The sequence below is a fragment of the Epithele typhae genome (assembly GCF_022376455.1).
Source record: "Epithele typhae strain CBS 203.58 chromosome Unknown BXZ73scaffold_45, whole genome shotgun sequence".
Lineage (NCBI taxonomy): Eukaryota > Fungi > Basidiomycota > Agaricomycetes > Polyporales > Epitheliaceae > Epithele > Epithele typhae.
Genome location: NW_025954236.1, coordinates 264322 through 286312, shown reverse-complemented (window position 1 = coordinate 286312; position 21991 = coordinate 264322). Strand labels below are relative to the sequence as shown.

Below are 21991 nucleotides of genomic sequence, written 5' to 3'. Positions count from 1 at the left end.
GGGTTCAAGGGAGCGGAGCTTGCGCTAGGTTCGCGAGCAATGGCATCAAGGAAAGAAGCCTTCTTCTTGCCTTTCTTGGTGGAAGACATCGTACAGGGGAGCAGCGAGGGAGCAGCGTCAGCAGTGAGGGTGGGCGCTAGAGGGGGTGGTGGAGGTACGAAGCCAAGAAGGGATGGACTCTGTCGACCGTGACATGACATGATGAAAGGGCGCTTTGAATCGCCCGCGCGACTCGAGTTTTTGCTGATCCTTTTGGAGGGGAGAGATAGCTCGGTCGATGTGCACTAGAAGAAAAATAGATCAAAGGGCGCTTTGTATATGCATCCTCGTCGCAGCTGTTCGCTTCGCAAGTCATACCGCAAGTACCGACTGCTCCATCTCCGAGTATCCGCACAATACTGTACCAAAACTTGTGGGTACTCAAGTACTCACATCTGATTCCTGCGCGTGGAATAGGCTCGCGTGGCGGGCTCGAGCTCGGGCAAGGCTCGAATTTGACCGGCTGGGTCCAAGGAGCGAGTCTGGGAGCGATATCAGCGCCCCCGGTCGACACCTCCGCGCTCGCGGATGCGACGGAGGACAGCCGGGACGTAAGAAGCGTTTGAAGGAGATTACGAGTATGAGAGATGTAAGAGGCGTGATAAAAAGACATTGGGACTAGACATTGAGTGAGAGGACGTGTATTGTGGGAGATAAAAATCGAGAAACAGCCGTTCCGACCGTGCCCGCCTTCGAATATTGCTCGGCGGTGCGCGCTTGCAACGTCCGCGCGTTCCTGGCGATCACAACCGGTGTGAGGACGATGGAACGAGGCTGGATGTGATGTGACGGTACGGCAGACCGAGAGTGAGACAAGGCGTCAGCAACAGATCAGAAAAACAAAAAGAAATCACGAGACTGAATGAGCGATGGATGTGGAACTGGAGAGATGTCAGAAGGAGCGTGGTGATGATGTGAAAGATAGTTCAAGAGACGCGCTGCGCATTCATTCAAGATCAGCGACCACGCGAGGGCGACAGAACGAACGCACTCACCGCCTTGTAGGCACTTTGGCCGGTAAGAGACTCAATCATCTTCATTAGGCCAGATCCCGAAGTGGTTTCGAATGCGCAGAAACTGCTCGAGGAACGTGTCGTCAGTCAGGCGGAACCACTGCTTGGTCGAATCGGATGCAGGATGCATCTTGATGATGGTAGGAGGCACCGTCGTGAAGTCCCGGCGATACAGCACGACCTGGATTCCTGGACCACGGGTCATCGGGGCGATGCGAGTCGCCAGGCAATACATGTCCTTGTCGTGTGGAAACTGCTCGAAGTACAACTTAACCTGGCGGAAGTGGTTAGTGGTGGAGTGCTTGGCCTCGACGGCGACCACAGGCTTCTTGGAGCCGTCCAGGAGCTTGACGTAGATCATGAAATCGGGGACAAAGGCCGGGCGTTGTCCGGGAGCGTGTTTGTCAACGGGCCTGTTGTACGAGTCGGTGGAGATGTTACGTTGAGCGTCGGGACCAGAGCTCGAGCTTTCATCCTCGGTCACGCTGCCCTCGACATACTCGACTGGGCCGCATTCGTAGTCCTCGTCAGAGCTGGCATCCTCAGACGAGTCAGCATCCTCGGACGAGGTGTTGTCGTCTGCATCATTGTCGTCGAGTAGGCGTTCGTCTAGGGACGGCGTCTGGGTGCCTGGCGTCCTGGCAGAAGCACTGCAAGAAGGCGGGGTGTTGAACGAGGACGGAGCTGCCGTAAGAGCAGAACGTTTAGCGAGCTTGAGAATACGAGCATGGGGGTGCACCCCCAACCGCGCAACAGCAGGAATCCAGTAGAAGAAAACCATGGACAGCACCGATTCTAGGCCGCTTTCACTGGTCGTGTTCATGACAGTGATGTTTTCAGCAGCCTCCCACAGCCACGGAGCGATGCATGCCTTGAGCTCTTGGACAGAGGTCTTCGACGAGATTAAGAGTGTCAGAGATGGACGATACACCAAGAAAACCTCGAGGGGACGTACGAGTCGACGTGCAGAAGGGTGGATCTCGAGAGGTTTGGCGTCCAAGAGCAGGTTGAGAACCTCGTGGAGATCTTTTTCGATTCCCTTCCGAGGCGTACAGCTTTGCAAAGAAATGACACATCAGTACGTAGGCCAACTGCTTTACAGCTTCGCGAACCGCTCACCGAAGCACCTAGTAGACGGAATATAAATGAGCGGGTGAATGAAGAAGGTAGATCTAATATAATCGTGCTTACAACTAGTTGAATGCATTCGATAAGTAGTCCAGTGGCGCGAGTCTTGAGCGCGCCATCGACGGAAACCGGGAATTCCTTCAGTGGATTGGCAGCGTGTGTCTCACGAGGGACCTGGGGAGACCATCAGAACCGAGGTTTCCGAACACAGTCTTGGTCTCACCGAATCGGATGGCGATCGGATCGGTTCAGCACGTGAACCGGGGGGATCTGTCTTTGCGTTGGAGGGACTGGCGACCTTGAGAATAATCTGTGGGGGAGAAGGCTTGACCGGTGGGTCCGCCGCGGGCTCTGTCACAGTGGCGGGAGCTTGAGCCGCTGACAACAAGCCGTTGACGCGCTGTGGGAGAAGGTAACAAAGATCTGAGATGAAGTGCACGGGAGGCACGGCAACGCACTCGCCAGATGGATGCGTATCTGTTCTAGCTTGGATTCTGTGCCGCCGAGGATTTTCCAGTTAGGATGAATGTTTTTGGCGGCTCTTTTGGCACTGGACAAAAGGGTTGGAGAAGCGATAAGTCAATACAGGATAATGCATGAGCGTGAAATACGCACGTGCAGGACTGTACGCCCAGCGTAAGATTAATAGGTCAAGGACGCGGAAAAAGGCAAAATAAAGAACGCACAAAGGTCGCTCTCACAGCCATCACATCTGCTACAACGCCCTCGAAGAGCTCTGCGAGCGGCGAGAGAGGATTGGCCGTTTCGGGATCTGGAGCCTCGAAAGTGTGTGCCTGCGCATCTTCTCCATGCACATTGGCGGACGTAGTGGCGACAGGCGGGACCTCGGAAGCCGGGATGGTTGGCGTGTCCGGTCTGGTTGCGGTAGCGTGCGATCTGTGATTGAGCGTCAGTGTGGACGAGGTCGGGCGGCGAAGAAATGGTCGAACGTACGTGTTGGGAGAACCGGCTCCCTGATTTCCATTGTGTGTCGCAGCGTCGTTAACAGTCACTGATCGACCACGACGTGGAGGGGCGCCCCCCCGAGCCCCACGGCCTCTGGGTGGCATGGCAAGGTAGTGGAGGGGAGGGTTGAGAAGAGTGGGGGATGATGAGAGCAGGTTGCGGATTCATGGCGGAGAGAGAGGCGTTATATGTGTGACGAGAACAATGAAGCCTGCGCGCACCAATATTTGTGGTCCTTGAGAGGAAGGTGGTCAGAATCAAGTGAGGATGGCTGGGACGGAGCGCCAGCGGCCGGCCTCGGCCGACCACGTGACCGTGTTCGAAACTGCTCCACGAGCACGAGGCGGAAATCGAACGCATTGGGCGCCCAGACGGTACCGCGTTCCTCTCCGCATCTCACTTCCCGCCACTCGCTCTCCTCCTACCATCTACCGCACTAGAGCTCGCCCATCTGCCAATATCAATGTCCATATACATCGGAGGCTTCCTACTCGGCGTTGAACACTTTCGCCATCTCAGTGTCCGCGCGTACGGCAACGGCGATGTCGACCACCCTGCCCTAGCCTCCGAGTACCTCAGCGACGTCGATGAGTACTTGTACCAGCACTTAGTTCTGGACTGTCCGGAAGTCATCAAAGTCCGTGACTACGACACGCCTGGAAAGCCCGTCATCGGTTACCTTCTCACCTGCCGCATCGCGTTCGTTTGGGAGGGCGAGAAAGTCCCCGACCTGTCTCTCACAGAGGACACCCGCCCATTCATCGACTATTGGTTCCCCCCGTCGGTTCGCACGCTGGACGTTTTCAAGAACATGAAATATATCCAGTATGCATACCCTTATCCGCTCCACCGTGCGTGTCTTCTTCCTTTCGCTTTCGCCACGATCGTAACAGTGTCATCGCTAGGCTCCGATTTCTTGGTCAAAAAAGCATCACAACATCAACTTCAAGGCAAGATTTTTAACGAGCCTGGACGCTTGAAGTGGCTTCATGACGTAGAAACGGTCACAGGGCGGTGTCATTCTTATGTCGTGAGTCCTCTGTCCTCCCACGCGTCATCTGTTTTCTCATATGGGCAGCCTCCGCGTCTGCCTGTGGCGTATGCTCTGGGAGAGACTGCTCTCCGGCAGGATCGCCCAAAAAAGGTGAGCTTTCTTTTTGGCCAGGCGTCATCGCCCAGCTAACAGTGCGATTTGCAGCCCTTCTCGCCTTCATCTCCTTGGGCATCCGTATAGCCCCAGTGGTTATTCACGATCCCGAGCCTCGTATGTAACTTATCGATGTAACTTTATTGTCTTCTTGCCCCGTAATCCCCGAACATGGTCGTGGTCGTGCCCGGACTTCCACATCAACTCCCTTCCGACGCCAGCTATACCAGTACTCACGATTCTGCGAGATTCGCGAAAACCAACAATGTAGCGCGGTTCGCAGCGTTCTGCGCATACCAGCCGCGCGTAGGTCCCCCGTGATGTTCTTTCCGCGTGGACCAGCTATCGCTATCTGAAGTCAACTCGCGGTGAACGGTCAGCCGAGTAACCACCTCGCGGCGCACGAGTCGAAGCCTGAATGCGCGATCGTCAGGTTAATCGCCGTAGCAATTGCCAATCCCACCCACGTCATAGATTAATCGGTGTTCTTCGGCATCACTAACAATCCAATGCTCCCGATCTACCAGCTGACACAGCACACCATCGTCCGACAAAGAAGTCGCGCAGTCACGAAGCTACTTACTCGACATTTCAGTGGTAATCTCTCCCTAGGGTCTTCTGGAGGCTGATATGGGCTTTTGCTACGCACGTAGCGAAACTGTGATATCTCATGTACACCCAATGCCTGAATATACATCCGCAACCCATCAAGGTCGCGCAATCACGAGGAGCTGTTCTTCTTCGGGCACTTGAGCTAGTACACCGTGCAGGATACGGTGCCGATGAGTGTGAGTCTATTGCGTCAGAACTCCGTACAAAATCCATATCGAAGATATCACTACCCCAAGTAAGAAATCCACTCAATTCATGGCTAGGAACCGTGCACGTCACAATATACCCATATGCTCTCGATATGAGACATTATGCATTAAGACCCTCATGATGTGCGCAGTGCCAGTACTAAAGTATCTGCTATCGTAATATTGTACAGTCGCCCGACGACTAAGCCAACGGAGCGACTCGACTCTCCGCTCGTCTGCTCAGACGTCACAAGATTCCAGCTTACGAGCGGAACTTCGGGGCGGATTCTTTGGTCGCCTCTCAGTATTGCAAATACCTGCACGAGCCACCACTGGTCAGTCCCGCACTCGCCCAGCGGCCGAACCACGCACCTCGCCTTGACCTGCCTCGTAGATAGCCCGTTCTCGACCGCCCATCTCAACCACTGCTCGTAGCCTATACGCCGGGCTTCCCACCGTTCGAAATCAGCCTCCAGCGAGAGGTACCGACCGGCGAGCCATTCCCGGCACTGCTCGTAATCGGCCTCCGGACACCGATCAATATCCACGAGCGGGGCGTGCCACTCATCCCACTGCTCGGCAGAGAGTGTCTCTACCCTCAAATACGTCATGCGCAAGCTGCGGAAGCTGTGCCGTGCCCGTCTGAGCGATCATGGGGGGCGATACGAGGTTGAGAGAGAAAGGGCTCACCGGGTGTCTACTTCGGACGGCTGGCGGTGCAGGACCCGACCGAGCGCAACGAGCTGTTCGCACGAAGGACACTTGAGATCGTATATCGTGTTGTCGAAGAGGTACCAGATGAGGGCCTCAAAAGGTGGACTGTCGAGCAAGTAGGTCGCGGTTCCAAGCAAAGGTTCGAACTCTGTCATCCAGTGCTCGACGCCCACGTCAAGGCGAATGCGGGCGCGGTGGTTTGAAAACCTGCGACGTACTAGGTAAGAAAGTGGTCGGACGATGCGGTCGGAAAGATGTGATTACCAGTCCGTGATTGTATCGGTTTGAAGTCCGAGTCGATCTGAGAGGGCTTCTACCTCCGTGGTGTTGGATCGTCTGAACCTCGAACGTGGGTGAGGAGGATCCGTTCCGCCTCAGGCGATACTTGCAGGGTTTCGAGATATGCTTCAGCCTGGGCGTTAAACCGATCCTCCGCTTCCATGAGTTTCGACATGCCGTTTGCTAGTGGGTCGTGCGTGTCTGCGTCAGTAGAGCTAGATCGGAACTGAAATCCAAAGAATTACCTGCAGAATCGGATGAGGAGAGCCTGTTCGTGAGCGGAGAATAAAGAGGAGGGAGACGAATCCACGAATAAGCACCGCGATCTCCTTAAATGCAACCGAAGGGCACCTACGAGTGGCTCTCGCTTGAGTGGCGTTACAACACCTCCTGAAGCGTGACATAGCTGTACTGAAGAGGAGTGGCTACCAATGGGACCACAAGGACCACAGGAAAGTACATCGAAGCGTCCGTATGAACAATAGGAGCCCCGGCTCAATAACGCACCTATATCCTAGAATTTAGCCCTTCTGAGCGACACAAAGGGACAACCCGCGTGGTTGTATATAGGAACTGTTCAGAACTGATTTCGCAGGACATAGAATAGCGACGTACCGTCATTCTTAGCGCCGCTCCTTGGGCCATTGCGAGTTTGTCCAGCCACACCACTGTCATTGTGTATCATCGCCACCTCTGACACCCCTTGTGGGAAGAAATCAATCGTCAGATTGGAGTCACCGCACTCATCTCCCAGCGTCGACAGACACCTGAAGCAAAGAGGACTGGTTAGCAAGCACGGCCAACGTGCACACTGATCTGGGCACTACTACCTCATGAATGACAAATGCGGAAAAACGGACTTCGCACCCTCGAGCGAGGCCAAACAGTATTATTGCTCACAACCTCTTCGCGCAGTGAACCATCCAGACCACTGAGAAAGAAATACCGACATGACGAATCCTCCACCATCTGATATCATGCATCCCTGATATCATGCATCGTCGCCCGACGACCAAGACTACGTGCCGCCGCCGCCGTGGAGCGACTCGACTCATCGCTCCCCTGCCCCGAAAAGCCGCCAGACGCACGGACCTTCGAGCCATAGTTCGCGTCCTTGTACGTCAAATACCTGCACGGTCCAAGCACCGGCCGTCAGCCTCAAACACGCGCGCCGCCGCCCGACCCACGCACCTCGCTGTGACCTGCGCCGTCGACATCCCGTGCGCGACCGCGATCCTCAGACACTGCTCCTCGGTCAGCCCCGCGGGCCCGCACGCGCCGACATCGAACGCATTTTCCAGCGCCAGCACGCGCCGCTGCCGCATCGGGGTGCACCCACGGCAGTACAGCGAGTTGTCGTTGCTCACTAACGGGGCGTGCCGCGTGTCCCACTCCTGAGCCGACAGCCGCCGCAGCGTCCGGTCTTCCGCGCGCAGCCACTGGATCCTGCGGGCGCGATCGTCGCACAGACGTGAGTGGGCGGTGCGAGAGGGAAGGAGGGCGGTTTAAAGTCACTCACTGCGTGTCCAGGTCGACGGGGTTGCGCTGCAGGAGCTGCGCGAGCGCGACGACCTGCTCGCCATCGGGCACTTGAAGTCGTACAACGTGTAGAAGACGGTGACGACGAGCGTGGGGGCGCCGGGGCCGGGCGCGCTCAGCGCAACGGCACTCAGGTACGGCTCGAACTCCGCTTTCCAGTGGTCGACGCCCATGCAATACGCGCTGCGGACGCGGCGCTTCGAGAACCTGTAACGCGGGTGAGAGGGGGAGCTGGGAAAAGAGCTTGGCCAGGGCTTACCAGTGCGAGATGAAGCCAGGGTTCAGGTTAAGGTGGTCTGAGAGAGATTGCATGTCCTCCTTTGTCGGATTGAGGTTCAACTGGGTGAGAAGGATCCGTTCGGCCTCGGGCGGGACTCGTGGGAGGTAGAACGCGGCCAGCTCGTCTTCGGTCCAGTTGTTCCAGTTGTATGCGGCTATGTAAGCCTCAGGTCGTGGATGAGTCGGTCGTGCGTCACTGCGTTGGGGTCACCCGGAGCGCTGAAGCCACGTGGAGACTCGAGGAGCCCATAGTCAAAGAGACCGTACTGACAAATGTATGAGTGTGAGTGGCGGGCAGGGAAGGAAGGGACACGAAGGAATGAAACTAGACGTGAGCATCGAGGCTCTTGTACACAACGATGGTCAAGGGCGCCAATAAGCGCCTCTCCCTTGGTAGTTGTAACGCCTTCTCAAGAGCAAAGTGGCTTTGTCAAAGCCACACACGCCAAACAGCCACATCAATAAGATAAGCACCACGAAGAGAAGACGCACAGTGCTAGTCCCTGGCGGCCACACCACAGCCACATCACGGCCACGGACTTGGACGTGACCACATCAGCCCCGTCACTTCCTCCACAACGTACTGACTGTTAGCTTTGTGCTGAGCATTCAGCTCTGGCGAATAGAACTAACCAGGTACCTAGCCATGCACAAAACACAAGAGTCAGCCGGAGTGCACGAGATGACAGCGAAACCGCAGAACAAGCGGAGATACCAAGTGTTCGAACAAAGGATTGCATAGCAGATCTTGTGGTTGATAGCAATTGCCGTTCAATAGACGCTGTCAAGAGGTGGTTGGCACATTGTCACCTCCCACGATCGTAGCAACTCAGAGGTAAAGAGCATGTATAATTTAATCGTTCCATCCTATGCAATAACATCGGAGAACACACCCATCGCTAGACCTTACAGCTCCGCGGCATCGTGGGCAATCTCCTCCTTGATCTCCTCAGGAACTCCGACACAGCCTTGAACGCGCTCAGGATGTTCGCCTTGATCTTGATCTCGTCGAGCTTGCTCGGTGCGAGAGTGCGCTTCTTGAGGATCGACGCGAGACTGCACCCCCAACCCGTATCAGCACCGATCTCCTCCGCGTTTCGAAACGAACATGGACGTACCGGTTCGTCTCCTTCTCGAGGTACTCCTCGCTGCCGTTGACGACCTTCTCCATGACACGGAGGTACTGCTTCGCGCCGGAGCCGATCGCGGCCGCGAGCTCACCCGCCTCCTTGAAGATCGCCTGGCGTGCGTCCGCGGCCTCGGCGAAGAACTTCCGCGCGAGCGCGTCGAGCTCCGCAACGCGGCCCGCCTTGTCGTTGAGAAGACCGCCGACGGAGCGGTGGGTGCCGCACATCTCGTTCAAGTACTCGACGAAGGCCTCCTCGGTGCGCGCCCCGTCGTAGTCGACGGGCTCGGAGGAGCCCTTGGGGAAGAACTTGATCGTGGGGAACGAGCCGATCTCGTACTTGGTCGCGAGCGGGCGGTTGTTCTGCGCATCGGCGTCGACGTTGGTGACGAGGCACTGGACAGACCGTCAGCTCCAACTGAGGCGACAATGTCTCTCCCGCACAGGGACAAGGGGGAGCTCTTGTGATTCAACGCAAGATGTAAAGGAGTGACCTACGTTAGGCTCGTTCGCGAAGTCCTTGGCGACCTCTTCGTAGATAGGCTTGAGACGCTTGCAGTGACCGCACCACGGGGCCGTGAAAGCTACGATAACATCCTTTTCTGCGTCGAGGGCGACATTGTCGAAAGTGTGGGCGTCGAGAACCTGGTACGCGGGTGGGGGAGGGGGCTTAATGTTCGACTTCACGCCGGTTTTCATCGTAATGCTGCCCGGATGTGCGAACAGTTAGCAAAAGCTCCATAGTGACACGAAACGGAGTAGATAGGGTCAGGAGACTTGTGTATAGGCTCATCTCCGTGCATTCAGAGACCTTAAACCTGTTGTAACATCATACCCAAAGCCGAGACGAGAGGTAGATAGAGCGACACGTGGAGCGAAACCATACATTCCCATCGGTGAGATGAGAGCGCAGGCATACAGGATGCAGATGTGGGTCGGGTGCGAAGTTGCCGGGAAGGGATTCACGTAACCGTGGAGGTGTGGGAGGAGGAAGAGACTCACAATTCCACGAACGCATCAAGGTCGCGTCCACCCTCGTACTTCACGGGCTCCCCACCGTCCGCATCAAACCACTTCAGCGCTGAAAAAGCAGGCGGAGTCAGGCATCATGCATTGGGACAGCACACGCAGCATAGCTGAACTCACTGGGGTAACCCGTCACGCCGTACTTTTGACCCAGAGGCTTGCCGGCACCGTCCGCATCGACCTTCGCAATGACAACCTTGCCCTTGGCATGTGCATATGCATCCGCAAGTTGCTCGTAGACAGGTGCGAGGTTCTACAAATGTGTCAGTCCAGATATATCGGACGATACAGCATGTACGCGCGTACTTTGCAGTGTCCACACCAAGGAGCAAAACTACAGAAGTGATTGAGCAGCATTTTCATGAGGTTTTTGGCGACCAACTCACAACTCGACCAAAGCGGGCTTGCCCTTGCCAACATGCTCATCGAAGTTGTCTGGAGTCAGCTCAAGGACGTTAGAGGCGAACGCCGCGCCGATGGACAGCGCAGCGGCGAAAAGAGTCGCAAACTTCATGAACGGGTCGTCAAAGGGGTGGTGGAGGTAGAAAAGGAACCGGAGGTGGTGGTGGTGGTGGTCGCTCTCGCGAACCTTTAAGTTTGTCAGAGTGCGCGCGGCTGAGAAAGTGCGACGTGGAGCCTTAGAGTTTGGTCACGTGACTGCCGCGCAGCGCAAAGCGCACCAGGGTCTGAGGCGCCCACTCTCTGTTTATTCCTCCCATCTCGCCTCGCACCTATTCCCTCCTCTCTGAGCCTTCTCAACTCCTGTACTCAACTCTCACTTGTTAAGCTCTTTTTGTTGCGGCATTGAACATCTACATTGGCGGCTTCCTACGGCTACCTTGACACTGCAAGCGAACAGTTTGAAAACAACATGTCCTTCGACTGTCCCGACTTGATCGCGAGTAAGGATCAAGCGCGCGGTGGTCGGCAACGGCGCACGAAGAGCATCGGGGTGCCTCTGCTCGTGTCCGGTCCGTAAGATTTACTGATGCGCTGCTCCTGGGGTGAATGCGGGCGGGACGCGAGAGGTGCGCAGGGTGGAATGGACGAGACGAAGACGAGCTCGCGTGATCGCATATGCGCCCATGGATATGTTGCGTATACATCGTCCACATCGGTCAGCGCAGGCGCATACACCTGGATACCGCCTTGACGATGTACTTTAAGCTGACTCTTGACTGCATTCGATCTATTACAAGGTGAATAGTGGTGCTACTGTGACAAACCATTGCAGTGCGTTGTTCACCAAGGTTCCCATTTCTGGTAGGACTGCTCCGATTCGTTGGTATACTGTTGCCACTCCGCTTCAACAAAGCACTGACGTGCCTCACGATGCCACTCAAGACAGAGCCACTCGATGATGCTCTTCAACGTCGTATTTAAGGAGAGTTCGGTGCGCCTTCTCATCTCCATCTTCATCTGTTCCTGATCCTCCTTCCTGCCACTCACCCCCTTCTCCTTACAATCTTCAGCTCCGAGACCCATGGCGAACAGGCGTACCAACATGGCGACATCTGCGGTGCAGCACACCGCGAATCCTGTCGACGCGGCCGCACCTCTGCATCTCGACCTCTCGCCCGAGCTCGAACAGGTTCTGCTCGCAGAAAGCCTCTTCCTGACCACCGAGGAAATACTTGCCCTCTCAGGTCGCCTCAATCTGAATCCCTTGGGTCTCGTGCACTGGTGAATGCTCGCCGGCCGCCTCCACTCGCCGCTATGCGATTGCTAATCGCATCCCAGGTTCTCCATGCGCCGAGTGCGCATAGGCCACGTCATGGGCCCGAGCTACTGGAGGGACGAGTTCAAGCCGTACATGCGCCTGATCGCACGGCGGGCCTCGCACCAGGACAAGCTCAAGTCGCTCGTCGACACCATCTTCTACACCATGCACAAGTACAAGTGCCCGACCTGGGAGCAGGTCGTCGCGCTCGCGCAGCTCCTCGACTGCGGCCCGGAGGAGGTCGCGAAGCGGTGAGTCCGTCCTTCCCTCCCCATTCCGTCGTCTCGTCAGCCCGCGTGCTCATCTTCGGCTTGACTGCGCGCAGGATCTGCACGCTGCGCGTCGGCGACCCGGACCTGCGGCAGATCTCCGCGGAGGAGTGGGACGAGCGGTGGGCGCCGCTTCCCGAGACGGGAAACGCTGGGGGGTTCGGTCTGTGGGGGACTTTCTGTCAGTGCCGGACCCCGCCGAGTGAGGAGGATTATCTGAAGATTGCGATCGCGCACGGGGTGTCGACGATGCATGTCAAGCGCAAGTGAGTGGTTCGGGATGCACATCGCGTCGATCAGGCTGACGGGAAATGTGTTGCAGGTTTGCGGTGTTTCGGTCCTACGCTGTTAGAAAGTAGGGGTCGGAGTCGATTCGCACCTCCAGAGCACATTGTCAAACTGGTGGCCTCGAGGTCAATCATTTGGACGTAGGCTGCGACGTTGTTTTTGAAGGCGTCCCGAGCGCGATGTACTTGCTTTCCACTTTGGAATGCATTTGTGTTCGATCCGGTTCAGCTGATGAGTGCGCTACGACTACTACCACCCTTGATAGGCATGGATCGCTCTTCTCGGACAACGCCGCCACCTTTCCACTAACTCGAAGCCAAAGCATCATCGATTGATTCGTTGCCGAACAGTATAACTTCTCTGCCTTCCACGTCTAGAAGTACCATCCGAACAGAATAATCAAATAACGCCGTGAAATGACAAAGTAAACCCAGCACGTAACACAAGCTCCGCCCTACTTCACGCCACAGAGGCCTAGAATTAGAAGCCCCGCGCGCGTCCCGTGCTCCTCAATCACAGCGCATGAAGCGCAGCGTCCGAGATCACCGCGGCTTTGTGCACACACCGCCCCGACGCCCGTCCAAACCTGGTGCACAATGAGGCCCTGCGGCCGCCTGCGAACGCGCGCGTGCGCTCGATCAGCACCAGCTCGCCGTGTTATGTCGGCACTTGTCACTTACCTGGCCGCTGCGTCTTCTAATGTGCAGGGGCGCCGCGCCCCGCGGGGCTTGTGAGACGCAGGCAGTCTGCATGAAAGCATGAGCCGCGCGGATATCGCGACGTCGGAATTCGACATTCCGATGCGCTCGAGAGGGGTGCGTGGATATTGCCATTCGTCTTCTGTTTCATTTCCACGGAGCACTCTTCTGGGCCGTCGTGCATTAGTTATTCCTGACAGCCATGACCGGCTCGGCGCGTTAAGCCGACCCTGCTTAGCATCAGAAAATGCCCAAGCCATACTTTACTTACGGCAAACTGTTGAAAACATCTCCGAGGACATCAATGGCGAAGCTCTGTACCTGTTGCACAAACTATTTCGGCCGACGATCGGCATGTGCGTTCGGAGTACTGAACGTTCAACCTTCGTCCCTTGATACCTCTGCGGTTAACAGCGGTGCCAAAATCTTCAAACCATGCAGGGCGAAAATGAATCAGTCAGTACGGTACATCCCTGCAGCTCCAAATTTCGCAATCCCACCCTTGGACCGGGGCTGTCCGACTTACCTTCCACCTTCCCTCCACGAACTCTACCCTCGCCGCGGTCTCATGCGTTCCTGTAACCCGGTCTCCCCACGCGCTCCCCCAATCTCGCGATGCATCTTCCGCAGGCATCCTCGCTCCTGTCCTGGCTGTGCGCGCCGTCGGGCCCCGTACCCCATCCTTCTGCATCCCGGTCTAACGTCGGTATTCCCGATCCAGCAACTGAGCTGCCTTTTCCGGCATGCGGTGTCGAGTCAACGAGCCCGGTTCGGGGTGCGGTGGGAGCACGGCGCGAGGGATGCGCGCCCGAATTTTGCAAGAAATCCATGGGGCGGAAAGCGCCATCTCCTGACGGTCTTGGAGCCTGGCAACTCCCGTACCCTAGCTAGCGGGCGCTTTCCCCGGCGGGGTGCCTGGAACCTGCAAGCTGTACGTGAGCGCGCGATGTTCGGAGTCGGGTGAGCCGTCTCAGACGTCCAACTTGGTGCGTACATACTGAGCTCAGAATCGCAGCGCTGGAAGAAAATACCCCCGCGCGCGACCGCGAGCCCCTCGACGCCACCAGTTCGCAGCGCGCGCCGCACCGCACCACCACCTCAGCCATCTGAGTCTATGCTCAACGCCTCGCTGCATCGCGACCGCACCAGCCCCCACACGGCCGTCATGGCGACTTCACATCACAACACCGAGTCCTCAAGGCCTCACAGCTCCGCGACGTCGACCGCGCCACCAGTCTACGACCAGCAGTCGAGGTTCGGCCTCACGTCCCGAGCGTGCCCAATCGAGCGAAGACAATAAGCCCCCAGTGCACGCCCACGCCCGCGCCCACGCCCCAGGCTGGCAGGCGCGACCCCCGGGGCAGCTGATGCGCATCCGCACGGCGCTGGAGGGCCGAGAAGCAACACCCGGCGTCGCTGCACGTCGGCCGGGCCACTCAATCTGCGCGCGAGGGCGCGCCGGGTCCAGTCCGGTTCTACTTGTGCGCGCGCGGATACATATCCGGGGCGCGTGGCCTCGTTCTGTGGGATTCGGAGATCGCGATATGGTCAGCGGTGGGGACCAAAGCCCTCAGCGTTGTAGGGACTCACGGACATGGGCTGTCGCACAACCTCCCGCGCTCAGGTACGTGCCTTCCGCGGGCCTGCGATGTCGGCTCCGGCCGCCGCGTCCCTCAAAAACCAAGAGGACGTGCGCAGTGAGTCCGCGGGGTCCTGGCAATGTGGCCGCCCAGTCGGCCTGCGAGAAACACGCCCGATGTGCCGCGCCATCGAGCGATTGAATTAGAGCTGCGTCCCTGCTCATGCGGCCAGTCCCCACCCCATGCCACGAAGGAATCGCGCATAACACCGATTCCGGCGCAGAACCCCGGGCTTCTGCATCTTCGAACGCGGGGTGAGCTCGTGACCTTCGCTCGAGCGAGAGACTAGAAATTGCGGACCTCGCGCGGGAACGCCGGGTTCGAAACGAGGCACCGTCCTCCGCCGACGCGGCGCGGGGGTGCCAACCTTCGCGAGCCCCCAAAGGTTCGCGCGGAGCGCAGAAACCTGACAGGGCCCACGTTCATCTCGCCGTCGCGCGCGTGCCGGCCTCTCCCGCCTCTCTACGGCCGCGCCTTCCAGGCGCGCCGCGGACCCGTGATCGACGTCGACGTGCGCCTGGGGCCGGAACAAGTCGAAGCTGCGCCGCCACCTCGAGGATGTCGACCGCACCTGACGCCGGCCTTGACGTGCGCGCGAATTTACGCTGCCGACGGTCTGGGGCGCATCAACGCTGTCGGCGGACGAGCGAGGACGGCGCTGATCAAGGAAAGCGAGGTCAGCGCGGGCGCCAGTGGCGCGAGCTAGAAGCGGGGACTCACCGCTCGCCGGCGTTCATGGCTAGGACGCCGTCGGGCATGTGCTCCCGCACAAATGGGGTTGTGAGCGCCCCGCGGCTCGGACGAACCCTCGGCGGTTGATGCTCCTCAATCCCTTCTCGGGCGCGATGCGTAGACGTGTCGCGCGTTGCTAGATGATATGCTGGATGCAGCCAAAAGCGGGTCACTTTGTGAAGTTGAGGCCGCCGCGAGAAATAACCATGTTCAGTCGACGCCCGAACAAATATCTTACCGTGAGGTCGCCTTCGCTTCGCAACCCCGCCATCTGAAACTCAAGGTGTGCTCGATTTCCCTGGCCAACGTCGTGCGCAGTGACAGTCGTGTGCTCAAGACCGTCGAAGGCACTCCCCGTCGGCGCGCGCTCCGGACCGCGGAGCCATCCCCGAATGCGATGGACAATGGGGGTTCCAGTAGACTGTGAGAAGGCAACATCGACATTGATCAGACGGAGTCAGCTTCGGAGGGACATAGCTCGGGCGCACTCACGTCTCGTGTGCCGATATGGCGCTTCTGGGCGCACAACCGCAGTTTGTGAATCTCGTCTGTGAAGAACAGGGCAGCGTGGTGCGCGTTTAGAGCGTACTGACCAGTCTATCTGGAACTCCGTCAGATCCAGAAAGGAGTGGAATGCCTTGGAACGTGACTGTTTAAAGGAGTCAGACACCATCTCGGGATGGGAAACGGTACTCTGTAGACGGCACTGTGCAAGCAGTCAACACAGTAGGTTCACATGCATGCAGCCAGCGTTACCTATACGAGCTGCATATTAACTCCGAGTGATTGGCTGCGGGTCCCGAATCCTAGCTGTGAGTCAAGGAAGTGGAGATTGCGAGGAAGTCGAGGAGCCTGGCGCGGCGTGCGCCCTAGTCAGCCCCGGCCGTCACGGCAGCCGAACGGTTCCTGCAAATGCACGCAACTCCAAGTCAGCCATTCTTCTCTTCATATGGACAGCAGAGCCGGGCGCCTACGGGTTTCAGCCTCCCTGCAGCCAGCAGGGACGCCGCGCGGCCCTTGAGACTAGCCCGGGCTGATGTGCGGTTCATCTTCGAGGAGCTGCGCCCATCCTGTCCGTCTCGGCCTAATATATGTGGTCCTGTCTTGCAGATACGGGATCACGGACGACGAACCTGGTGAACAAGTCACGATGACGCATTACCGAATGCGGTAGTGTATTACCATTTTGGGACGCAAGTGTCGAGTCGACCTGGTGTCCACTCTGACAGCTACGGAGCCGCTGGTCGGCGTAACACACCCGCACACGAGGCACAGGGAACGGGGTTCCGGAGTCCGTGCCTGGCGCAATGTGCATCCGCTCGTGGTGGGCTCCGTCCGGGCGCGGCGTCGGTGGGAGACGGGGCCCGACGCCGGCGTTGGTGTGTGCAACACGCGCTGCGATGCGCCGCCAAGACCGGGAAGGACCACGCGGGGCCGTTGGGAGCGGTGCGCAGAGAAGTGCGAAGTGGCCTCATCTTGCGGCCCGGGTCGTCGCTGCTCCCTCGTCCTCGACGACAGCTAGCTCGGGTCCCATGGCGACGCCCTGCAGTACAAAAGCAGAAGATTTAGAAACCACACGAGGCTCCTGCGCGACCAGATGCGCTAGGGCTTGAGGAAAGGTCTCAGAGCGAGCGAGAGCGATCGGAAGCGGTGCCCATATCGAGCGAAGACAATAAGCCGACTGGCGCCCGCGCGCGGGCAGCTGATACGGGTGGTGAGAGGAGGGCAGAGCCAAATTAAAACCAGATGCCGGCCAAGGTCCGAGATCGTCGAGGGATGGACGAGGGAGGGGAAGATCGGGAGCGAGGCGATAAGAAAGGGCGCTTATTGTGTATAATTCGCGCGCGACCTGTGGTGTATCGAAGTAGTCTGTAGTGACATTGATTTATGGCGCAATTAAACCTACGAGTAGACCAGAAGAGTAAGTTTGATAAGGAAATAGAGACGGTTCTCAACGAAAGAGGCTCGCGCATACTTACGGACACAAGCTCCGTGGACGATCGGAAGGCACTCTTCGAGGCGCCGCCGCCACCCTGTTGGTCGCTAATCTCGAATCGCACAGATCGCATACCTCCCGCGTTTGGCCTATCGCCCCCTGCCTGCTGGAGCGAGTGACAAAGCTCGTGGTGAGGTAAGTCGAGGAGAGAGGCCGGAGGGACCATCGCACCATCGCGTAACGCTCAACTTTCGCCCATGTCACGGGGCTACGCGTGCCTCGGTTCGGAGTCGAAGAGGACTTCGCGGACGGTGCTCGGACGGTGCGCCCCGCATGAGGTTAGCGCGCTCGGGGCGCTCGGAGGAACAGCGGTCGCGGGGACGCTGTCTTCGAGAGCGGAGAAGGGCGTTAGACGCGCGTGCGACACGCTAGAATGAGTCTGCGCACCAAGTTGAATTCCCACTGAGTATTCGTCCGATTGGACGTCTACGCGGGCAGCTGGTGGGAGCAGTATCACCCGGGGGCGTGCTCGACGTGGCACCGACGAGCATCTCGGTTCTAGCATAGAACTGGAAGTATGAATCAGGTTAGAGGTTGAAGGTGGGGATCAGAAAAAACGGCGGACCTGAGGAGATGTGTGTGTCCTCGGTGAGAAATGGAACAGGCGGAAATGCACAATCGATGGCTTGCTGGAAGGTCGGTATCCTCGTGGGCAGACTCCTGGCGGTCGCCGCATGGGGAATGGTCTCGTGAAGACTAAGCAGTCCGGTGTTCCGCCGGGGTCGGGTGAGAAGACAGGGTTTGTGCCGAATGCCGTGTCGTAGGCCTGCGGACCGGGAGCTTGAAGCTGAGGCACTTGACATATCCGGTGCGCTAGCTGCATGCTTCTAGGCTCTGTCCCGAGCGCATGATGCCTTCCAAACGATCAAGAAGACGATGGCGAGAACTCGGAGACGAAGGTGGTGGTCGAAGGCGAAGTTGAGTAGCCTGCAGGCAGAGACGCGTGTCGGCCCGGGCGCTCGCGTGGCGGCGAGGCAGTGCGGGGGATGGAACACTGACATGAGTTGACCCGGAGGCAACTCCGAGGCCTTCGTCATCGGATCCACTCTGGGTACACTTGGCTCACACCCAACACTGCCCTCTCTCTCAGCCGGCCTGTTTTCTTCCCGCTCCGCGCGTCTTCCCTCCTTGCTTTCAACCTCCATTGCCTCGGATACCCCACACGACTGCTGCTTCAACTTCTCTCGCAGTAGATTCCGAACAGTCCACTATCCAGCTAGTCTCTCTGTTTCTACAGGACAACCCTTCTTCAACATGTACATGCCTTTTGTGACGGAACTCGGGAAGCAACTCTACCCACGGAGAGGCGGCGGGGCGAAAGGCGGAAAGTCCGGATCATCGGGAAGGTGAGCATCCCGCGGGCTCGACGGCTTGTCCGGAGGTTGAGGTCTTGTGGCTTCTTTAGTTCCGGATCTAGTGGCAGCGTCGGCAGCCGAGGTGCTTCTGTTCCAGTAACTGGATCGACAGTGGGCCGGACAAACGCGGTCTCGTACGGGTCGGGGACGACGAGGGTCGTCACCATCCCCTCAGGCCAGCTCTTTGCAGGGAGGACATCAGGGGGAGCGACCAGGACGGATGTGTACGGGAATCGGTGAGTGTATGCGCGCCTTTGTTCCATCTCTGGAGTTCCAACCCTCGTGCAGGTTCTACGGAAGTGGCTACCCTGGAGTGGGCGGGGTTGGCGTCGCTGGACGCAACTTCCCCTTCGTCTACTGGCCACTCATTTGGGGCGGAGGGTTTGGATATGGTGCCGTTTATTTGCACAATCGCGAGGTGAGTTTCTCGTCTCTCACTGCGCCGCAGGACTGCATGCCAACGTTGGCTCCCCACGTAGTACGGCGACCCGAACAACTCCTCGCGCCCGGGCGGGCCTATGGCCCAGGCCGTCATCTCCTCCCAGACGCAGAACACGACCTTCCACATCGTTGCGGACAACAGCACTGTCGCCGCACTCATCGAATCGATCGCTGCAAACTGCACGATCGCGTCTAATTCGTCAACAGTCCCAGTGCCGTTTAACGCAGGCCAGACAGACCCACTCCCGGAGCAGGCGATCGAGTACTACCGCGCAAGTTCCGTCGTGCTCACGCTCGACGGGTACAACAACACCAACGCGCTCACCGCGGCCAACGAGAACGTGTCGGTCGCCGATCTTCCTAGCAACATCGACACCACGCTCCTTGCGTGCTTGAACGACACGATCGGTGAGGCGACACCCTTATTCGAGGACGCGGGGGTGGGATTGAGGCCAAGTATGGGTCTTTTGGGTCTCGTGTACGTCGTCTGGTGTCTTTCGACGTTGTTCTAGTTCCCGCCTTCGGGTCACCGCCCTCCCGCCCCGCCCTTCGTCCCCCGTTCATGATTTTTTCATTACCTATGTGACATGACGATAATCGCATACCCTGGATTGACCTTGTCGGAGCACGGACTTTGCTCGATATCGCTTTACATCCCGGGTGGTCCCAGCGCCCTCGGTACTGCATCCTGTACGTTTGTAACACTGGTTGTCGTCGCTTCGCCCTTTTAGAGGGCATGATACCAATACCATCCTGTACATTTTGCATGATTTGAAATCGATTGATGCCGACCAGCGTCCTTGCATGCGAGGCAGTTCCGTGGCAGGTGCACTGCATTGAGGCAGTGCCGGCCCAGTACCGCGCACGGTGCGTCCCCTCGCAACTTTCCTCACCCCGTCTGTGCTCACATCGCTTTCCGTCCACAAATGGCACTTTTCGTCTTCGTATGTTTTGCTTGATGTCGGCTGACGGTGGCGAAGACCTGCGATCTTATGATACGAATTTTGCAGGCTGTGAAGTGTCTTGCCGGCGGGCCTGATAAAAGTGCGGTCCCATCGCGGCGTCGCGACATCCGCCACCACTCACCACCGTCCCTATCGTCCTCCCTCTTTCTGCAGCTTCTTACCTTCCACCACGCACGCGGCGCACGTGGGCCTCGAACTTAACATCTCGAAACCTCGATCACTTCGGACTTCTCTGGCATCTCGCATATACCCATCCCAAGCCAAATGTACATCCCCTTCGTCTCGAACAGTGCCGCCCGCGCCCGCGCCGACGCCTTCTCCGAACTCCTCGACGCCCACCTCCCACGCCTCCGCAAACGCTCACCCATCCCCGACCCCCGCGGCGGTGGCAGCCACGGCTCCTCTGGCAGTCACGGCTCAACAGGCACAAAAGGCTCAACGGGCTCGACCGGGACGAAAGGCTCCACTGGTTCGACGGGTTCGACGGGCTCGACGGGCACGCACGGGGGATACCGCCCGCCCTTGGGCTCGACCGCAGACCGCACGCCGGTGAGCGTGAGCGGGCCGACGCACGGGCTCGGGAGCGCGGTCGCGTACGGCGCGGGGAGCTCCCGCGTCGTCTCGATCCCGAGCGGGCAGCCGTTCGCGGGGCGGACGTACGGAGGGGGCACGCGCGACGGCGTGTACGGCACCTGGTGCGTCTCCCTTCTTCTGCCGTCGTCGACGTCGTGGGGAGAGAAAGGCTGACTCGAGCGCGGACAGGGCGTACGGGAGCGGGTACCCCGGGGTGAGCGGGTACGGCGTGTCGGGGCGCGGCTTCCCGTACACGTACTACCCCGTCGTGTGGGGGTACGGCCCACCCTACAGCCCCGTATACTTGCACAACCACGAGGTGCGCGCCCTCTCCCTCCCTCCGTTTTTCCCCAGTACTGACTCCGCGCGACGACGACGCAGTACGGCGAGCCGAACAACGCCTCCCGCCCCGGCGGCCGCGAAGCCCAAGCCGCGCTCTCCTCCGCGTCCTCCAACACGACACTGCACCTCATCGCGGACGCCTCGACCGTCTCCGCCCTGCTGTCCTCCGTCCGCGCCTCCTGCGCCTCCTTCCTCTCCGCGGGCTCCTCCTCTGCCGCCCCGTCCGACTTCGACGGGAACGCGAGCGCGCCGTTCGCGGAGCAGGCCGTGCAGTATTACCGCGCGAGCTCCGTCGCGCTCACGCTCGACGGGTACAACAACTCCGCCGCGCTCGCCGCGAACGCGAGCGCGATGACGCCGCTCCCGGGGTGGGTCGATGCGGGGCTCCTGAACTGCGTGAACGCGACGGTGGGCGCGAGCGTGCCGCTGTTCGGGGACGCGGGGACGGGGAATGGGGCGGCGGGCCTGGGGGCGGGGGTGCCACTCGGGCCGCTGGTCGCGCTGGTGGTCGTGCTTTTGAGCGCGGTTTGGTAGAGCTGGTTCGGGTGAGAGCGGACTCGGCGGGACGATTTGGGAGATGCGTGCGGACTTCGCGCTCGGTGAAGCTTGTCCTCGCTCCTTGTATTGTACTGTGCTTATACCCCCTCGATAATCAGATACCCACGGCCATCCCGATTGGTAACATAAAACTCAATGGCTTTGAGAGCGCGTGCTCGGTGGCTGATTCCTGTGTCCTTGGTTCGCACGTGTCAGACACACGAATATCCAGATGCGTTCAACGATATCCCATTATCTGTCCAGAACCAGACGAGGCCATCCACTTGACATACGCGGTGACGCTTTGGGTCAAGAGGATGTCCAAGCACGCCGCTCCCGCCTCTAAACCTCAGTGGCTCACGAGCCCCTTTATAATCCG

At 58.7% G+C, this 21991-nt stretch overlaps 6 protein-coding genes across 6 annotated transcripts; 3 read left to right on the top strand and 3 right to left on the bottom strand.

Annotated features, from left to right (window-relative positions):
* Positions 1–1065: 1065 nt before the first annotated feature.
* On the bottom strand, positions 1066–3250 carry BXZ73DRAFT_79532 (uncharacterized protein; the record flags this gene model as incomplete). Its single annotated transcript, XM_048023116.1, has 9 exons — positions 1066–1944; positions 2008–2107; positions 2172–2179; positions 2244–2354; positions 2404–2603; positions 2639–2730; positions 2796–2803; positions 2867–3077; positions 3135–3250. The coding sequence occupies 9 exons, from the start codon at positions 3248–3250 to the stop codon at positions 1066–1068; spliced, it is 1725 nt and encodes a 574-aa protein (XP_047875343.1).
* A 359-nt stretch (positions 3251–3609) lies between these two features.
* Positions 3610–4418, top strand: BXZ73DRAFT_103904 (uncharacterized protein; the record flags this gene model as incomplete). The annotated part of the gene is made up of 2 exons (XM_048015729.1): positions 3610–3997; positions 4345–4418. 2 exons carry the CDS (start codon positions 3610–3612, stop codon positions 4416–4418), a joined length of 462 nt encoding a protein of 153 aa, XP_047875342.1.
* Positions 4419–8810: 4392 nt separating this feature from the next.
* Positions 8811–10570, bottom strand: BXZ73DRAFT_91461 (protein disulfide isomerase; the record flags this gene model as incomplete). The annotated part of the gene is made up of 8 exons (XM_048025983.1): positions 8811–8849; positions 8870–8960; positions 9023–9426; positions 9529–9736; positions 10033–10111; positions 10177–10309; positions 10363–10390; positions 10443–10570. The coding sequence occupies 8 exons, from the start codon at positions 10568–10570 to the stop codon at positions 8811–8813; spliced, it is 1110 nt and encodes a 369-aa protein (XP_047875341.1).
* Positions 10571–11539: 969 nt separating this feature from the next.
* On the top strand, positions 11540–12404 carry BXZ73DRAFT_79529 (uncharacterized protein; the record flags this gene model as incomplete). The annotated part of the gene is made up of 4 exons (XM_048023115.1): positions 11540–11739; positions 11797–12027; positions 12102–12311; positions 12368–12404. The coding sequence occupies 4 exons, from the start codon at positions 11540–11542 to the stop codon at positions 12402–12404; spliced, it is 678 nt and encodes a 225-aa protein (XP_047875340.1).
* A 1193-nt stretch (positions 12405–13597) lies between these two features.
* Positions 13598–16452, bottom strand: BXZ73DRAFT_79528 (uncharacterized protein; the record flags this gene model as incomplete). Its single annotated transcript, XM_048023114.1, has 10 exons — positions 13598–13918; positions 14239–14552; positions 14622–14912; positions 14972–15329; positions 15392–15410; positions 15478–15539; positions 15642–15824; positions 15896–15951; positions 15993–16052; positions 16359–16452. The coding sequence occupies 10 exons, from the start codon at positions 16450–16452 to the stop codon at positions 13598–13600; spliced, it is 1758 nt and encodes a 585-aa protein (XP_047875339.1).
* A 2201-nt stretch (positions 16453–18653) lies between these two features.
* Positions 18654–19707, top strand: BXZ73DRAFT_91460 (uncharacterized protein; the record flags this gene model as incomplete). The annotated part of the gene is made up of 4 exons (XM_048025982.1): positions 18654–18745; positions 18805–18990; positions 19043–19172; positions 19234–19707. 4 exons carry the CDS (start codon positions 18654–18656, stop codon positions 19705–19707), a joined length of 882 nt encoding a protein of 293 aa, XP_047875338.1.
* Positions 19708–21991: the final 2284 nt, after the last annotated feature.